This window comes from Neofelis nebulosa, chromosome 8, assembly GCF_028018385.1.
Source record: "Neofelis nebulosa isolate mNeoNeb1 chromosome 8, mNeoNeb1.pri, whole genome shotgun sequence".
NCBI classification, from domain to species: domain Eukaryota; kingdom Metazoa; phylum Chordata; class Mammalia; order Carnivora; family Felidae; genus Neofelis; species Neofelis nebulosa.
The window spans coordinates 103,311,846-103,330,635 of record NC_080789.1 but is presented as its reverse complement, the minus strand read 5'-3'; the positions used below and the strand labels follow the sequence as shown (position 1 = coordinate 103,330,635).

Genomic DNA, 18,790 nt, shown 5'->3' with positions numbered 1-18,790 from the left:
TAAGTGAAATAAGCCATAGAGAGAAAGATACCATATGGTTTCACTCTTATGTGGATCCTGAGAAACTTAACAGAAACCCATGGGGGAGGGGAAGGAAAAAAAAAGAGGTTAGAGTGGGAGAGAGCCAAAGTATGAGTGACTCTAAAATCTGAGAATAAACTGAGGGTTGATGGGGGGTGGGAGCGAGGGGAGAGGAGGTGAGGGCATTGAAGATGGCATCTTTTGGGATGAGCGCTGGGTGTTGTATGGAAACCAGTTTGACAATAAATTTCATATATTTAAAAAAAAATAAAGACAAGAATATTATAGCTAAAAAAAAAAGAATAGCAAGATGATTCTGTGTTGAAGTTTCTGTCAGATGCCTTGTCACTGCATTGGAGGTTTGACTAGATTATACCCAAATCTCCTTATAAGCTTAATATTCTAGCATTCTATTATGTTCTGTGTGATATAATTGAAGTCCCAAGTTTTGGGAATTGAAATTAAGCATGTCTTTGTTTTGATCTTAGTTTACTGAACCCTAAATCCCAAGCGGTTAAGATTTTCTATAATATTATAGTATTTCTTTTGAGGGAATTTCCAGGAACTCTGGAAGATTTGGGCTCTCATATGTTCCCTGGTTTGTCATGCAAATTTCCTAAAAAGATTATTTTCATAGTTGCTTCCAGGTACTTATATGTTGTTATCTTTGATATCTTTGATATCTATGATATCTTTGAGGTATAACGCAGCTTAGATTGGTTAAGAATGAACTATTTTTATTATACCTTATTGAGGTCGTCAGGGTCTTTTTAAATGTTTTCAACATTAGAAAGGGAAGCAAAACAATAACCCATGCTGGGCTTTGTTGGTGTATAGATGGGAACCTTCTCTTCGCATGACCCCTGACCAGGCCCTCAAGCATGCTTGGATCCATGAGCCACGGAATTTCAAACCACGGTCCAGGCCCCAGACCCTGAGGAAACCCAGTCTCTGTTTCCCCTCTGAGGCTCGGAAGGAAAAGGTTCAAGGGCATCATCCCTTGGGCAAAAAAGGTACAGTCAGTCCTCTTCCTATAGTCCAGGGATCGGGTACCTCTGGAGGATTGTATGTCAATTTCTCTGACCTCCACCTTGGATAATTATTCTGACTACATCACCAGGAGCCTGCCATTTCTCACTTTTGTGTATAACCTCTTTCAGGAGTCTTGCTTCTAGCTGGATTTGCCCCCTTTTTTGTCCTGTTATCATTAGGATTTTCCATTTTTCTCTGTCTTCAATTCTTTTCTTGTCCTTTCCTTTTCTTTCACTGTGTCCTCCTCTGGCTTGCCTATAATTAGCTTTTGAATTTTTATCAGACTGATTATGGCATTATGCAGATATCTTTTATATGCAATATAGCCTCATGGTTATGTACATTATCCCTGGGGTCAGGTTGCCTGGGATTAATTCTGGTTCTACCATTTACCAGGTGTAGGCCCTTGGGCAATTTAGTTAACTTCCCTGTGTCTCAGTTTCTTCATTTATGAGAATGAGAATAATGCCTATTCTCTATGGTTGTGAAAAGGCTCAAAGAAATTAATAAATGTAAAGTGCTTAGAATAATGCCTGACACAGAGAATGCTCTTTACAAATGGATTGTTTTTATATCATTACTACCAGGATTTTCCCAAAGTGATTTATGGTCTAATAGAATAGAATTCACATTTGAACACTTGTTCCTTCTGTCTTCTCTCTCCTTTGGCAGAAGTGACCATCAAAGAAGAGACCATAGACAAAATAAAAGGTGGCACCACTAAGCAGGTTCAGAATTCAGGTGATCAGCAGGGCATTCTCCAGCACACATCTGAAGTTGTCCAGTTGCCTCAGCTAACAGAAGCTTCCAGAAAGCCAGAGGCAGTTGTTGGACCAGAGGAGTCCGAAACCTCCCCAGGGCATCGAAGTAAAAACTCCTCATCCAAAAACATGAATATTTTACCACCTATTGTATGACCTTTGCTGAAGGTGTGTCCTGTTCCTTTCCACCAAGGATTTTTATTAGAGACAGCACTTATATTGTACAATGTTACAGAGATTGTTGTTTTTTAATGCATAAGGTGTTTTTTTTTTAAAAAAAAACTTTATTCATATGGCTAGTTAAGCATGATTCCTATTATGAGAGATGGGGGAGAATGTCCTTGCACCTACACTCCCTTCTTATGCCTCAATCAGATAAAACAATGAATGTGTGGGGTGGGGGGGGGGGGAGGGGTAAGTATTCAATGGTATAGTATCACTAATAGAACTCTAAATAAAAGAATTTTTTTTCTTTTCCCCACAAGACAGCTAACCTGTTAGGACTCTTATTTGAAAATGAAAATGAAAAACTAGTTTGAATTCAGCTATTAACTAGTTTAAGCAACAAAGGACATCTATCGGCTTATGTAATTGGGGAATCAGGAGGTGTAAGTAAGTGTAGTTTCAGGCACAGCAGAATCTAAAAGTTCAGACAAGGTCATAGGGCTCAGACTCCCTCATCACCTATTAGTTTTGCTTCTTTTTGTGGTTTTCATTCTAAAGACAAGCTCTGCCAAGATGTTAAAGTAACCACCATTATCCAGTAAAAAGATGCACTGCTGGCAGGAAAATCTCAGAAATTATTGGATTTGAACCAAGCACTATGTCTGAGATATTGGGATCCTGTGGTTGGCCAGCCTGGGTCACAAGCCTGTACTGTGATGGTGGTAGCACCATGACTGATGCCTCTCTTGGACTGTGGAGTAGGGGACAGAATATTTCCCAAAGGAAGGGAAGTCGAGTAAATAACAGGATATGTTCATTCATCCAGCATCCTCAAAATCTAATCAGGTTCTTTTCGTTTACTAGTCCTTATCTACATGAATACATAATCTCTATATGATTGTAATTATAGAACAGATACAATTTTACATGATCTTCTTAAGATCATAACCTCATAGGGGCGCCTGGGTGGCGCAGTCGGTTAAGCGTCCGACTTCAGCCAGGTCACGATCTCGCGGTCCGTGAGTTCGAGCCCCGCGTCAGGCTCTGGGCTGATGGCTCGGAGCCTGGAGCCTGTTTCCGATTCTGTGTCTCCCTCTCTCTCTGCCCCTCCCCCGTTGATGCTCTGTCTCTCTCTGTCCCAAAATAAATAAAAAAACGTTGAAAAAAAAAAATTAAAAAAAAAAAAAAAGATCATAACCTCATAAACAACATAGAAAATATACCTGACTTTATAGTTTTCCTTTTAATCACTGTGTCATATTCCATGAAGGGAGACACCTTTTACCCAGGAAAGGTGAAACAGAATGAGAATAGCAGAGGGTCAAAAGGAAATAGGAAAGATAAATATTCCAGGGTTGACAGAATTGAGTAGAGCCCCCAAGAGATGGAATTAATACAGAAATTAGGAACCAAAGGAGAAAGTTTCTAGCAAGATCAAAAATATAAAATTTCACAGAAAGTTGAGGGTAAGAACAGAAAATGCCTTAGGTGGGAGAAATGTCCTAACAGGTGACCATCCCAGGTCCTATAGCCAGAAAAGTATAGACATGGCAATAGAACTCAGGTCTTCTGGACCTTTTTTGACACCAACTATGAATAAAATTGAGGAAGACCATTGTTCTACAGAGATAGGAGAAGAAGCCAAGTCCTCCATATCATAATGAGAATGATTCAGGTTGAATAGAAGATACTTTGTGATTTGCATGATTATAAAGGCTAAATAGTCTTATTCTTAGGGAGCATTTTAAGGCCAGAGATGTGCAAGTTGTAGCACAGACAGGATACATAGAAACACCTTAGCAGGCCTCTCAGTCCAGCACTATTTTTCTTCTTGTTATCCATCTGATTATTTTTTAATTCCTGAAATTTCTTGACCTTATTGTCCATTGGATCCCAAGGAAACCAAACACGTGGAGTCCTTTCATTGTAATTTTTTTAATTTTGTGTCCTTGCTTGCATGGACGGGAAAATCTGCAAAATCCAGTGACTAGCATAAGATGACGTGTCTTTGATGTGAGTGGTATGATAGGGCTCTGTAAGGATATGGAGAGGAGAGCTGTGGAAGTAAGAAGGGATGGGGAGAAGGGAAAGCAGTGGGTGGGCGCCGATCACAGGTTCACCATCAGCCAGTCCAGCAGCTGCAGCCGTGTAACATTTCCCACCGCCTCGTCCAGCTGTCGCTCCTTCTCGTAGCGCAGCACCGACTGCAGGACCTCACCTACACTACGTCCTTTGTCCACAGCAGCAGCCGAGAGCTGAAGTAGCTGTGGAAAGGAAAGAAAGCAGTAGTGTAAAGACAGAGCATCCCAGGGCAGACCAGAAAGGGCCTGACAAGGCTAGAACAAAGAGGCTGGGCAGAACTTGGAAAACTTCGGAAGAAGGGGCTCCAATTATATGCTGAGAAGACTTCCATAATTGGAAAGAAGAGATGTTAGCATCCACCTGTACATCATATGGAAAGTACGATCTCCCACCAAGACTAAATCTTGCTTCCTCCAGTAGGTATTTGGTCAAGGGTGATCTTGTTTTCTAAGACTTTTAAAGTTCTTTTTTTTTTTTTTTTTTTTTTAAATTTTTTTTTTTTTCAACGTTTTTTTTAATTTATTTTTGGGACAGAGAGAGACAGAGCATGAATGGGGGAGGGGCAGAGAGAGAGGGAGACACAGAATCGGAAACAGGCTCCAGGCTCCGAGCCATCAGCCCAGAGCCTGACGCGGGGCTCGAACTCACGGACCGCGAGATCGTGACCTGGCTGAAGTCGGACGCTCAACCGACTGCGCCACCCAGGCGCCCCTAAGACTTTTAAAGTTCTTAAGCTCACTGTAATATCATAAAACAGTCTTCCACCATTGTCCTAAGACCGACAAGGGCAGGGGTGAAATAACCAGAGGACAAACGGACATGTTGCTTTCCATGCCCCACAGAACAGAGAGCCTAGAATGCTAGAGCACAAGAGCAACTCAGAGATCCATTCAACCCTCATGAAGACATGGCTCAGAGAGGTGGTGAGACTTGTCAGTAATACAGTGCTAGAAATTAGCAGAAGCAACATGCATATCCAGGTCTCTGAACCCCCTGTTCCTCTGTCTTTCTAAGCTCGAAATAAGAAAAATTAGCCAAAGCAATAATTCTGACCATATGAACACAGTACATCACCATTCATCTAAAGTAACCAGAGTTTTGGGCACCTGGGTGGCTCAGTTGGTTAAGCGTCTGACTCTTGGTTTCAGTTCAGGTCATGATCTCACACGGCTTCTTCATGGGTTCGAGCCCTGAATTGGGTTCTGTGCTGGGAGGGTGGTGCTTGCTTGGGATTCTCTCTCTGCCCCTCCCCCACTTGCACTGTTTCTGTCAAATAAAAACAACCAGATTTTATTTTGTGTATTCTGCATCTGACTCTCTGAGAAAGAGTTAAAAGGAAAATAAATAGGCCAAGTATCAGGAGCTTTTCCAAAGGGGGAAATTTCCATGAGAGAGAATAAAGTAACATATGGATATTCTTAAAACAAATGGAAGGACCAAGTCAACAAAGAGAAGATATAATTTTAGAACTAAAAACATAAAATCCAAATGAAAACTTGTCAGATGGGCTAAATTGAATGAAGATGAGAGAGAAAAGTTAGTTAACTTAAATTAAAGATGGATTCATAGAAATAAACCACATTGAACAACATAAGAAATTGATTAAACTTTCTTCAATAAAACCTCTTTGAAAAAAATAAAGTGAGCTCAGGGACCTGTGGAATAATGCCAAAGGCCTTGCTTTTATGTCATTAGAGTTCCAAGAGAGGAATAAAGAGTTTGCAGAAAATATGCTGCAAGAAATAATGGATGAAAGTTTCCCCAACTTGCCAAGAGATATAACTGACAAATTCAAAAAGCTCAGTGAGCCTAAAATAAGATAAACCCAATGAAATTCACTTTAGGACCTGTCAAAATCAAATTGCTGAAAATTAAAGAAAAATCTGAAAGCAGTCAGAGAAAATGCTGCATTATTTTTAAAAGAATAATTCAAATGACAGCATATTTTGGTCAAAACCCAAAAATGTCAGAAGGAAATGGCACAACACTTTTAAGCACTAAAAAGAACTGCCAAATCGGAATCCTGTATCAAAAATTATACATCAGGAATAAGGTCAAAAAATGTTTATTTATTTATTTGAGAGAGACAGAGTGCCCACAAGCCAGGGAGGGGCAGAGAGAAAGGAAGGGAGAGAGAGAGAAAATCCCAAGCAGGCTCCATGCTGGCAGGGTAAAGCCTGATGTGGGGCTTGATCCCACGAACTGTGAGATCATGACCTGTGCTGACAGCTGAGCCTGGAGCCTGCTTTGGTTCTGTGTCTTGCTCTCTCTCTGCCCCTCCCCTGCTTGCACTCTGTCTCTCTTTCTCAAAAATAAATAAAACATTTTTTAAAAACTTAAAAAAAAAAAAAACACAAAAGAAGTCATGGCCAGAAATTGTGTTCTAATTCTTCAGGCAAAAGGAAAATTATGTCAGAAGGAAACTGGGAACATCAGGAATGAATGATGAACAACAGAAACAGTAAAAATCTCAATAATAAATTTTCTCTGTTCTTTAAAATACTGGCATACCTTGAAGATATTGTGGGTTCAGTTCAAGACCACCATAATAAAGTGATATCACACTTTATATAAAGTGAGTCAATTTTTTTATCACAATAAAGTGAGTCAAACCAAAAAAATATAATAGTATGTTTACACTATTGTTTACACTATACTAATAGTTACACTATATGTTTACACTATACTAATAGTATAATAGTGCATATAATAGTATGTTTACACTATTAAGTGTGCAACAGCATATGTCCAGAAAACAATGTACATAATTAAAAAATACTTTATTGCTAAAAAATGTCAACCATTATTTGAGTTTTCAGTGAATTTTTATCACTGATTACAGATCATCATAAAAAATATAATAGTGAAAAAGTTTGAAATATTTTGAGAATTACCCAAATGAGACACAGACACACAGAGTGAGCAAATACTGCTGGGAAAATGGCACCAACAGACTTGCCAGATATAGGGTTGCTACAAACCTTTGAATTTGTGAAAAATGCAATACCTGCAAAGCACAACAAAGTGAGGCACAATAAAATGAGGTGTGACTTTATTTTTTATAATTGAAAGCAAAAATAACATTGTCTAAGGATTTTTCTAATATATGTAGATTACATTAAAAAACTACAACGTAAGGGAGAAGGTAATGAGACCTATAAAGTAGTAAGATTTCTACACCACAGTTTAAGTGGCAACTACTGATTCTACATAGACTCTAAAAAGTATGTATCTTGTAATCCTTAGGGAAACTACTTGAAAAACAACACAGAGATATAGTCAAAAACACAATAAATTAAAACAGAATACTAAAAAAAAAAATTAAATAATCCAAAAGGTGGCAACAAATGGGGGAAAAGGAGGTAAATTAGAACAGTTGACCCAAATCCAAACATATCAATAATTAGGCTAAATGTAAGTGATGTAAACATACCAACTGTCAGAATGGATTAAAAAGAAACATGACTAGACTATATATTACCTACAAAAAAAAAAAACAAAACCTCTTCAAATGATATAGGTAAGTTAAAAGTAAAAATATTGAAAAAAATGTATCATTGAAACATCAACTGAAAAAAAGTTAGAACCTCAACATTTATGGACAAGTGATTGTTTAAAAAGGGGAAAGATAATTCATAAGGGCCAGCTCTCCATTTGTCTTTTCAACAAATGATACTGAGACAACTCATATCCACATGCAACAGGTGAATTTCGATGCCTTCCTCATGTTATACACAAAAATGAACTCAATGTGGATCACAGACCAAAATATAAGAGCTGAAATTATCAAAGAAAACAAAGGAGAAAATCTTCATGGCTGGGTTAGGTCAGGGTTTTTCAATCTGGTCCTATTTACGTGATGGGCCAGGTAATTCTGTGCTGTGGGCTGTACTGTGCATTCTAGGATGTTTAGCAGCATCCCTGGCCTCTTCCACTAGACCCAAGTAGCAACTCCCTCTCAGCTGATGACACAACAAAATATATCTCTAGACACTGCCAAATGTCCCCTGGGGGCAAAACTGCTTCCAGTTGAGAACCACTGGGGTAGGCAAGTATTTATTAGATATAACATCAAAAAGCACAAGCAATATGTTTTCACTCTTATGTGGATCCTGAGAAACTTAACAGAAGACCATGGAGGAGGGGAAGGAAAAAAAAAAGTTAGAGAGGGAGGGAGTCAAACCATAAGAGACTCTTAAAAACTGAGAATAAACTGAGGGTTGATAGGGGGTGGGAGGGAGGGGAAAGTGGGTGATGGGCATTGAGGAGGGCACCTTTTGGGATGAGCACTGGGTGTTGTATGGAAACCAATTTGACAATAAATTTCTATTAAAAAACACAAGCAATAAAGGCAAAAAATAAATTAGATTTTATAATTGAAAACTTTTGCTCTTCAAAAGACTCCATTGAGTAAGAAGACAAACTGTAGACTGAGAGAAAATATGTGCAAATCATTTATAACTGATAAAGGACTTGGATCCAGAATATATAAGGAATTCTTGTAACTTGGTTAAGAAGAAACCAACCCAGTCAAAATATAGGCAAAAGAGGAGCACCTTGGTGGCTCAGTTGGTTAAGTGTCCGACTTCAGCTCAGGTTATGATCTCACGGTTCATGAGTTCAAGCCCTGCATCAGGCTCTGCGCTGACAGCTCAGAGCCTGCTTAGAATCCTCTGTCTCCCTCTCTCTCTGCCCCTCCCCTGCTTGTGCTCTCTAAAATAAATAAACATTAACAAAAATATATGGGTAAAAGATTCGCGCAGACAACTCACCAAAAATATATATGAATGGTTAATGAGCACATAAAATGATGTTTAACATTTTAGTCACTTCAATGTATGTCTATCAAATTAAATCTACAGTGAAATACCATTATAACAACTATAACAAAAAAATAATGTTGACAAAAATATGGAGAAACTGAAACCCACATACACTGCTGGTGGGAATGTAAAATGGTACAGCTATCTTGGAAAACAGTTTGGAAGTTTCTTAAGAATTATGCTAACCATAACATGTAGCAATCCCACTGCTTGTTACCCAAGAGAAATGAGAACATGTGTCCACACAAAGACTTGTATGTGAGTATTCATAATAGCATTATTCATAATAGCAAAAAAGTGAAAATAATCCAAATTTCCAGTAGCTAATGAATGGATAAACAAAATGCATTATATATCCATTTCATGAAATTCAGCAATAAAGAAAAATGAACTACTGATACATACTACAACATGGATAAACCTCAAAAATATTTTGCTTAGTGTGTGTAGTCTTTTACAGATGTAAAAGACTGCATATTTTATGGCTCCATTATAGAAAATGAAAGAAAGGTAAACCTATGATGATGGAAAACATAAATGGTTACATGTGGCTGGGGGACAGAAACAGAAATGTACCCTAGAAAGTTCTGAGATAGAGAAGTAAGGAGTTCCTAGACTTACCAGATATTAAAACACATTACTGAATAGCAGTAATTAAAACAGTATGCTAGTAAAATACTAGGAATGGACAATTCAATGTAACAGAACAGAAAATTCAAGAAAAGAACCAACAACCTGTAGCACCTAGAAAAAAATAAGAGCTTGCATTCCTACCTCATACCTTATATACAAATGAATTGAAAATGGATCAAAGTCTTAAATATTTTTAAAAATCATAAAAGTACTAGAAGAAAACATTGGTAATTTTTGTTAACATCCTGTAGTGAGCATGTTTTCCAAAATATGACATGAAACTTAGAAACAAAGTTTTAAAATGCCTTATATTTGACTACATAAACATTTAAAAAATTTTATATGGCAAAACAAACTAAAACAAAACAAAAACACCAATCAAAAGACAAGTGACAAAAAATGTATTTAATATCATAAAGGCTAATTTTCTTGCATATATAAAACTCTTATAGGTCAATAAGAAAGAGAGTAGCAACCCAGTAGAAAAATGGGCAGAGGTTATGAACAAAATTCATCCATGAAAAAGGAAATTCAAGTGGCTCTCAAACTTTTCTAATAAGAAAAGTGCAAAACAAGGCAACATTTGGCACTTACTAATTGGTTAAAGCATGGGAAATGGGCACTCTCAAATTTTTTAATAGGAGTGCAAATTGGTACAAGCTCTATAGAAGGCAATTTGGAAATATATATCTAATATACAAATACATTTCTCTGAGACATCTTGAAATTCTTTTCCTAGGTATTTAGCACATACAGATACATTTGAATCTGTATGTTTAGCATTATTTTTGGACAAAATATTAGCAACTGAAATGTCCATATATAGGAGAGTGGTTAAATATCCTTATACAATAATATATAGCCAGTAAGAAAAATGTGGCAGGTAATATGTTGTGGAAGAGAATATATATATATATATATATATATATATATATATATATATATATATATATTGACTTAAGGAAAAGATATATACCTATAAGCATTTGCTTATATATGCATATGTATTTCTGGAAGGATAAAGAAGAAATTAATCAGAAAGGTTTTCTCCAGGGAGGGCAATGGGTTGGGAGATAAGGATAGAAAAAATCCTTAATTTCACTGTGCCTTTTGTGCCTTTGGATGTAGTACTATATACATATTATCTATTCAAATATGGATACAAATTTGTTTAAAGAAATTGGGTTCATGGGCATCACAGTGTTACAGCATTAGCATGGAGTATTTCCATATCTCCCCTTCTGCCAAAAAAAAAAAAATCTCAAATAATTTTCAGGTAGTTTCTTTGATGTATACTTCATACAACTGTTACTAAAAATATACTGATATTCAATGCAAACCTACTTATTAGTTGAGATTTGGACATGCTGTTGCCCATCCTTTCCATTCTTTCCCTTTAATAAAATAGATGATCATCTTTATCTTTACACTGGGCAAAGATGTATGTATGTGTGTATGTGTTTGTGTGTATAAGAGGAATGCAAGTATGTTGCTTCATTTTAATTAAGTATATTACAGACATTCTAATTCAAAATAATATAAAACCAGAATGTGTTATGTATGTTATGTCTAATGGGTTTGACTTACAATATGGCTATAGAACAAAAGCATTTCACATATCATACACATGAAACCTATGCTCCTTTTTAGATTTTTTTCTTCAGTCTAAAGCTTTTGTGAATATAGGCCCCTCTACTAATTGTTGTGTATCAAAATAGTTGTCTTTTACAGACTGGAAAAACTGTAAAGAGACAGAACCTGCCAAGAACTCTTAGGGATATATCTAGGATTGGAACCCCATGTTATATCCTCTAGCCCAAACTTAAATGTACACACATATGGCCTGGGGATTTTGCTAAAATTGAGTTTCTAATTCAGTAGGGCAAGAATATAGCCTGAGATTCTGTACTTATAACAAGCTCCCAGGTGATGCCAGTGCTGTTGGTCCACAGACACACTTTAGTTCCAAGTTTATAAATCACAGAGTTTCTTATATAGTATAGCCTCTTCTGTATGTTGTACAATCCTGTGTCTTTTCAGCAATCAGATAAACAAAGTAACCCAGTTACAAGGGTTACCAATACCACTTATTCTTCCACATCCTCTGGTTTCTATGAGGATGAATTATTTTTATAAATAATTCCAACCTCTTGTGCCATGCTTACTACTTACTTGGTGCTATTCTATTTCTCTCAATTGAAATGAAATTATCAAAAGCCCTAAGTGTGTGGTGTGTGTATGTGTATATGTGTGGTAGGGATGGTCTCTATTCCTTAATTCCTCTACATTACCATGAAGCAGCAACTTGAATAAGTATTCATGCTTTCCAGCCTCAAAATTTGATTTCAGGGAAGGATTCCAGATAACAGCATGAAAAGATCCTGAACTCACCTCTGCCCACAAACACAACAAATCTACAGCTACATATGGAATAAGTCCCTCTGAAAAGGACCCAAAAGCTAGCTGAACAGTGCTTCCACAAGAGAATATAGAAGGACCACATCAAGATGGGTAGGAGAGGCAGTTAGACATGGTCTAGCAAGAAAATGCACAGTGAGCTACACTCAGGAGGAGTCTTATAATATGAAGGTTGTCCCTGAGAAGTGAGGGGTTTGTGCCCCATATCAGACACCCAACCCTAATGAACTGTGCTAGAGAGGTAAGCTCTTAACATACCTGGCCTTAAAAACCAACAGTGTTTACTCCCAGGAGAACCAAATGGCTATAGGGAATGAAAAATATGCTCTTAAATGGTTTATATACAAACCCACTCATCCTGGAACATAGCACAAAAGCAACAGTTTGAAAGGCTCCTAGACTTTATGCAAAGGAGACTCATTTCTTAATATTAAAGCATCTGCCACAGAAGCAGAAACCTACTGGGACTCTCAGGATGAAGGCAGGTGCTATTTTTGTGTTTTCCTTCTGCCTTGTTGGTGCCAATACTGGCAGATATCATTTTCACAGCACCCACAGGCCTGCTAGCTCCAGTGAGAGCACCCTGTTCCTGCACACTGCAGCCACGGCTCACCATGCCACAGCCAATGGATAGGCACAAACCACAAAAGGGATGCTCTTTGAGCACCTGGATCTGGGGGCCAAGGGGAATTGCATTTCTGGGCCCTATGGGTCTGCAACAAAGAGACAGTCCTTGGCAGGTTACCACCCCATGGCACTGCACAGACAGCAGACTGAAACACAACTTTAGTCTTCATGTGAAAAAGGCCTTGCCACAGTTTGTTGATATCTCTTAAAAACGAGCTTGAGCACATGTCTAAATACATGAATATTGCAACTATTGCCCAGGAAGACCTCCAGATCTCCTGGTCTGGAAGTCTTCAGGGATTACAACTGTGGGTATATTTACATACCTTAAAAGTTGCTGCCTGAGGATCTGTCTTACAATTAACCTGAAACTAGGCAATGTCTGAGATCCCTCCCTTTGGAACACTGACAGATGTGGGCACACCCTCAACAACTGGGACCTATTAAGAACAATCCAAGTGAGGTTCCAGTCCACATGGTGGTGAAATAGGGGAACCCGAAGTTCCCTCATCCCTCAAGCACAGCAGTGTCGAGGCCAGAGGACTTGGAACTCCAAGAGTACAGGCTGCGGAGTGGCAGAGACATCTCCAAGAGCCCACAGGGACAACTTGGCAGACCATAGGTATGTGATTGCAAACTGGGAGAGATAAAATGGGTGGCATAGGAACAGAGGGGAGGGATCCCCTTCTGTGAAGAGACAAAAGGAAGAGAGAGGCTGTGGAAGTGTAGGATTGTATTTGGACAAGAGAAAATCACAGACCAGGGAATGGACAAAATGGAGAAAGAATCAATTTCTAACTGCAGGGCTTTCTCTGGACTGGGGCCAGCTGCCCTGTTCATGCACCTGGGGAGGAGGGGAGCCAGTCCCAGGCTTGGTAACTAGCTCAGAGGTGCAGTCTGCAGTCAGAGAAAGCAATTCCCTCCCTTGAGTGCTGTGGGAAGAAGGCACAGAGCCATTCCAAGGACAAAAGACCCTGCAGGTGCCCGCCAACCAGAGGCCTTTGTTGGCTGGCTGGGTGGAGTGGCACTACCCTGGAACTGGGGCATGCAGAGTGGATTCCTTTAAGACACTGGGGTTTGAATCCAAGCCGAGCACCTGGGAGGTACAGGAGACTGCGGACTGGAACAAAACAGCCTGCTCACACACACATGGCACAGTGAGGAGCCAGAGGCCCTTTGTTGGCTGGCTGGCTGGAGTACTACTTCCCTGAAACCAAGGTGTGCAGAGCAAGATCCTTTAAGACATTGGGGTTTGAATCCCAGCCGAGCACCTAGGGGGCACAGGAGACTGTGGAGCAGAACAAACTGGCCTGCTCATGCCTGCATGGCACTGTAAAGATGGTCTGAACAGAGTGGTTTGGGACACCCAGTCTGGGGAGGAGAGAATGGGGTTTTGCCATTTTTCTCCCCATCACCAACAAGGTGGGATTTCAGGGAATGGACAAGGGGCCCACAGTGGAGATGGGACATGCCTATGCCACACCACACCCATCCATGACTGGTAACTGTGTACCCACCAGAGCAAGATTGACACTGACTGAACCAGACGGCCCCTCGTCCAGATTAGGGCAGCCACTGGTCCCAAGGGTTATGTCAATGAACAAATCAAAGCACACCTGGTGGAAGGTCCAAACCACCACTACAAGTAGGGAGATAAAGCAACCAGAGTCACAACAACAGCTAACATGTAACACACTCCAAAAACACCTCCTGAAGGGCCAGGCCCTGGACATCACATGACCCCTTTTTAATATAGTAGTGCTTGCAGGTACAGGACACATAACAAGCGACTAAAACACATAAGGGACAGAAAACTAGCCAAAATAATGAAACAGAAGAATTCTGAAAAGAAATTCCAGGAAGAAATGACAGCTAGAGAATTGCTTAAAACAGACAAAAACAATATATCTGATCAAGAATTTAGAATAATAGCCATAAGAATAATCACTGGTTTTGAAAAAAACATAGAAGACAGCAGAGAATCTATTGCTGCAGAGATCAAGGAACTAAAAAACAGTCACAATGAATTAAGAAATGTTGTAAATAAGGTGCAAAACAAATAAGGTGCAAAATAAACTAGATTCAGTGACAGCAAGGATAGAAGAAGCAGAGGGGAGAATATGTGAAGCAGAAGATAAAATTATGGAAAATGATGAAGCTGAGAAAAAGAGATAAGAAAGTACTAGACCATGAGGGGAAAATTAGAGAACTAAGTAGTTCAATGAAACATAATAATATCTGTATCATAGGAGTGTCAAAAGAAGAAGAAGAGAGAGAAAGGGGAAGAAGGTTTATTGAACAAATTATGGCTGAGAACTTCCCTAATCTGGGGAAGGGAGCAGACATCCAAATCCAGGAGGCACAGACAACTCCCTTCAGATTTAACAGGAATAGGTCTTCTCCACAGCATATCATAATGCAACTGGAAAAATACAAAGATAAAGAGAGAATTCTGAAAGCAGCTAGGGACAAACGGGCCTTAACCTACAAGGGTAGACACATCAAGGGTAGTAGCAGACCTGTCCACTAAAACTCGTCAGAAGGGAGTGGAAGGAAATATTCAATGTGCTGAATAGGAAAAATATGCAGCCAAGAATCCTTTATCCAGCAAGACTGTCATTCAGAATAGAAGGAAAGATAAAGGATTTCCCAGACAAACAAAAACTAAAGGAGTTTATGACCACTAAACCAGCCCTACAAGAGATCCTAAGGGAGACCTTGTGAGTGGAATGCTGCAAAGACTACAAAGGACCAGAGACACCACCACAAGCATGAAACCTACAGATAATACAATGACATTAAATCCGTATCTTTCAATAATAATGCTGAATGTAAATAGACTAAATGCTCTAATCAAAAGACATAGGGTGTCAGAATGGATAAAAAACCAAGATCCATCTATATGCTGTCTACAGGAGACCCATTTTAGACCTGACGACACCTTCAGATTGAAAGTGAGGGGATGGAGAACCATCTATCATGCTATTGGAAGTCAAAAGAAAGCTGGAGTAGCCATATTTGTATCAGACAAACTAGATTCTAAACTAAAGGTTGTAACAAGATATGAAGAAGGGGATTATATCATAATTACAGGGTCTATCCATCAAGAAGAGCTAACAATTATAAATTTTTATGCCCCCAACTTGGAGACTTCCAAATATATAAATCAATTAATCACAAATATAAACAATCTTTTTGATAAGAATCTGGTAACTGCAGGTGGCTTTAATACTCCACTTAGAGCAATGGACAGATCATCTAGGCAGAAAATCAATAAAGAAACAGTGGCCCTGAATGATACACTGGACCAGATGGACTTGACAGATATACTCAGAACTTTTCATCCAAAAGCTGCAGAATACACATTCTTCTCAAGTGCACATGGAACATACTCCAAGATAGATCACATACTGGGTCACAAAACAGCCCTCAAAAAATATAAAAGAATTGAGATCACACTGTGCATATTTTCAGATCACAATGCTATGAAACTTGAGATCAACCACAAGAAAAAAATTTGGAAAATCTCCAAATGCATGGAGGTTAAAGAATGTCCTACAAAGAATGAATGGGTCAACCAGGCAATTAGAGAAGAAATTTAAAAATATATGGAAGCAAATTAAAATGAAAACACAACAATCCAAACCCTTTGGGATGCAGCAAAGGAGTCCTAAGAAGAAAATACATTGCAATCCAGGCCTATCACAAGAAACAATAAAAATCCTAAATATAAAATATAACTTCACACCTAAAGGAACTAGAAGCAGAACAGCAAATAAACTCCAAGGCCAGTAGAAGAAGAGAAATAATAAAGATTAGAGCAGAAATAAACAATATAGAACCCCCCCCCAAAAAAACCAACCCAACCAGTAGAACAGATAAATGAATCTAAGAGCTGTTTTTTTGAAAAAATAAAGTTGATAAATCCCTAGCCAGACTTCTCAAAAAGAAAACAGAGAGGATCCAAATAGATAAAATCACAAATGAAAAAGGACAGATCACAACCAACACCACAGAAATACAAACAATTATTAAAGAATACTATGAAAAATTATATGCCAACAAACTGGAAAACCTGGAAGAAATGGACAAATTCCTAGACACCCACACACTACCAAAACTCAAACAGGGAGAAATAGAAAATTCGAACAGACCCATAACCATCCAAGGAATTGAATCAGTTATCAAAAATCTCCCAACAAATAAGAGACCTGGGCCAGATGGCTTCCCAGGGGAATTCTACCAGACATTTAAAACAGAGTTAATACCGATCTTCTCAAGCTGTTCCAAAAAACAGAAATGGAAGGAAACCTTCCAGACTCATTCTATGAAACCAGCATTACCTTGATTCCCAAACTAGACAGAGACTCCACAAAAAGGGAGAGTTACAGGCCAGTATTCCTGATGAACACAGATGCAAAAATTCTCAACAAGATACTAGCAAATTGAATTCAAGTGTATTAAAAGAATTATTCACCATGATCAAGTGGGATTCATTCCTGGGTTGCAAGGTTGGTTCAATATTTGCAAATCAATCAATGTGTACAGCACGTTAATAGAAGAAAGGATAATAACCATATGATCCTGTCAATAGATGCAGAAAAAGCATTTGACAAAATACAGCATCCTTTCTTAATAAAAACCTTCAAGAAAACCGGGATAGAAGGAACATACCTTAACATCATAAAAGACATATATGAAAAGTCCACAGCTAATATCATCCTCAATGGGGAAAAACTGAGAGCTTTCCCTCTGAGATCAGGAACATGGCAGGGATGTCCACTCTCACCACTGTTGTTTAACATAGTGTTGGAAGTCCTAGCTTCAGCAATCGGATGACAAAATAAAAGCCATCCAAATTGGCAAAGAAGTCAAACTTTCACTTTTTGCAGATGACATGATACTCTACATGGAAAACCCAAGACTCCACCAAAAAGCCACTAGAACTGATACATGAACTCAGCAAAGTTGCAGGATACAAAAATCAATGCACAGAAATCGGTTGCATTTCTATACGTCAATAATGAAGCAACAGAAAACCAAGAAATTGATCCCATTTACAATGCACTAAGAAACATAAAATAACAAGGAATAAACCTAACCAAAGATGTAAAATATCTGTATGCTGAAAACTATAGAAAACTTATGAAAGAAATTGAAGAAGACACAAAGAAATGGAAAAACATTCCATGCTTATGGATTGGAAGAACAAATATTATTAAAATGTCAAGGGGCACCTGGGTGGCTCAGTCGGTTAAGTGGCTGACTTCGGCTCAGGTCATGATCTCGCGGTCCGTGAGTTCAAGCCCCGCGTCGGGCTCTGTGCTGATAGCTCAGAGCCTGGAGCCTGTTTCAGATTCTGTGTCTCCCTTTCTCTGACCCTCCCCCATTCATGCTCTGTCTCTCTGTGTCTCAAAAATAAATAAACGTTAAAAAAAATTAAAAATAAAATAAAATGTCAATACTACCCAAAGCAATCTACACATTCAATGCAATCCCAATCAAAACTGCACTGGTATTATTCTCAAAGCTAGAACAAACAATCCTAAAATTTGTATGGAACCACAAAAGACCCCAAATAGCCAAAGCAATGTTGAAAAAGAAAACCAAATAAGAGGCATCACAATGCTGGACTTTAGCCTCTACTACAAAGCTGTAATCATCAAGGCAGTATGGTATTGGCACAAAAACAGACATATATAATAGAGAAACCAGAACTGGACACACAAATATATGGACAACTAATCTTTGACAAAGCAGGAAAGAGTATCCATTGGAAAACTGTCTCTTTAGCAAATGGTGCTGGGAGAACTAGAAAAGCAACATGCAGAAGAATGAAACTGGACCACTTTCTTACACCACACACAAAAATAAATTCAAAATGGATGAAGGACCTAAATGTGAGACAGTAAACCATCAAACCCTAGAGGAGAAAACAGGCAACAATCTCTTTGATCTCAGCCACAGCAATTTCTTGCTCGACATGTCTCTGAAGGCAAGGGAAATCAAAGCAAAAATGAACTATTGGGACCTCTTCAAAATAAAAAGCTTCCGCACAGGGAAGGAAACAACAAAACTAATAGGCAACTGATGGAATAGAAGATATTTGCAAATGACATATCAGATAAAGGGTTAGTGTCCAAAATCTACAAAGAACTTACCAAACTCAACACCCAAAAAACAAATAACCTGATGAGGAAATGGGCAGAATGGAATGTCACTTTTCCA

The 18,790-nt window shown here is 38.6% G+C and overlaps 2 protein-coding genes across 11 annotated transcripts in view; one reads left to right on the top strand and one right to left on the bottom strand.

Annotated features, from left to right (window-relative positions):
* The window catches only part of DYRK4 (dual specificity tyrosine phosphorylation regulated kinase 4), a 64,776-nt gene extending 62,734 nt beyond the window's left edge, over positions 1-2,042 (top strand). For 6 of the 7 annotated variants that reach the window (XM_058743967.1, XM_058743966.1, XM_058743970.1 and 3 more), the window contains 2 exons: positions 859-1,034; positions 1,726-2,042. In XM_058743967.1, the coding sequence (XP_058599950.1) occupies positions 859-1,034; positions 1,726-1,970 (421 nt within the window). In that variant the 3' untranslated portion in view covers positions 1,971-2,042. Of the gene's footprint in view, positions 1-858; positions 1,035-1,725 lie in introns of those variants that run through there. The other variant, XM_058743971.1, reaches the window with a different exon arrangement.
* A 1,853-nt stretch (positions 2,043-3,895) lies between these two features.
* The window catches only part of AKAP3 (A-kinase anchoring protein 3), a 45,963-nt gene continuing 31,068 nt past the window's right edge, over positions 3,896-18,790 (bottom strand). For all 4 annotated transcript variants that reach the window (XM_058743961.1, XM_058743959.1, XM_058743963.1 and 1 more), the window contains exon 6: positions 3,896-4,243. In XM_058743961.1, coding sequence (XP_058599944.1) covers positions 4,088-4,243 — 156 coding nt within the window. In that variant the 3' untranslated portion in view covers positions 3,896-4,087. The remainder of the gene's footprint in view (positions 4,244-18,790) is intronic.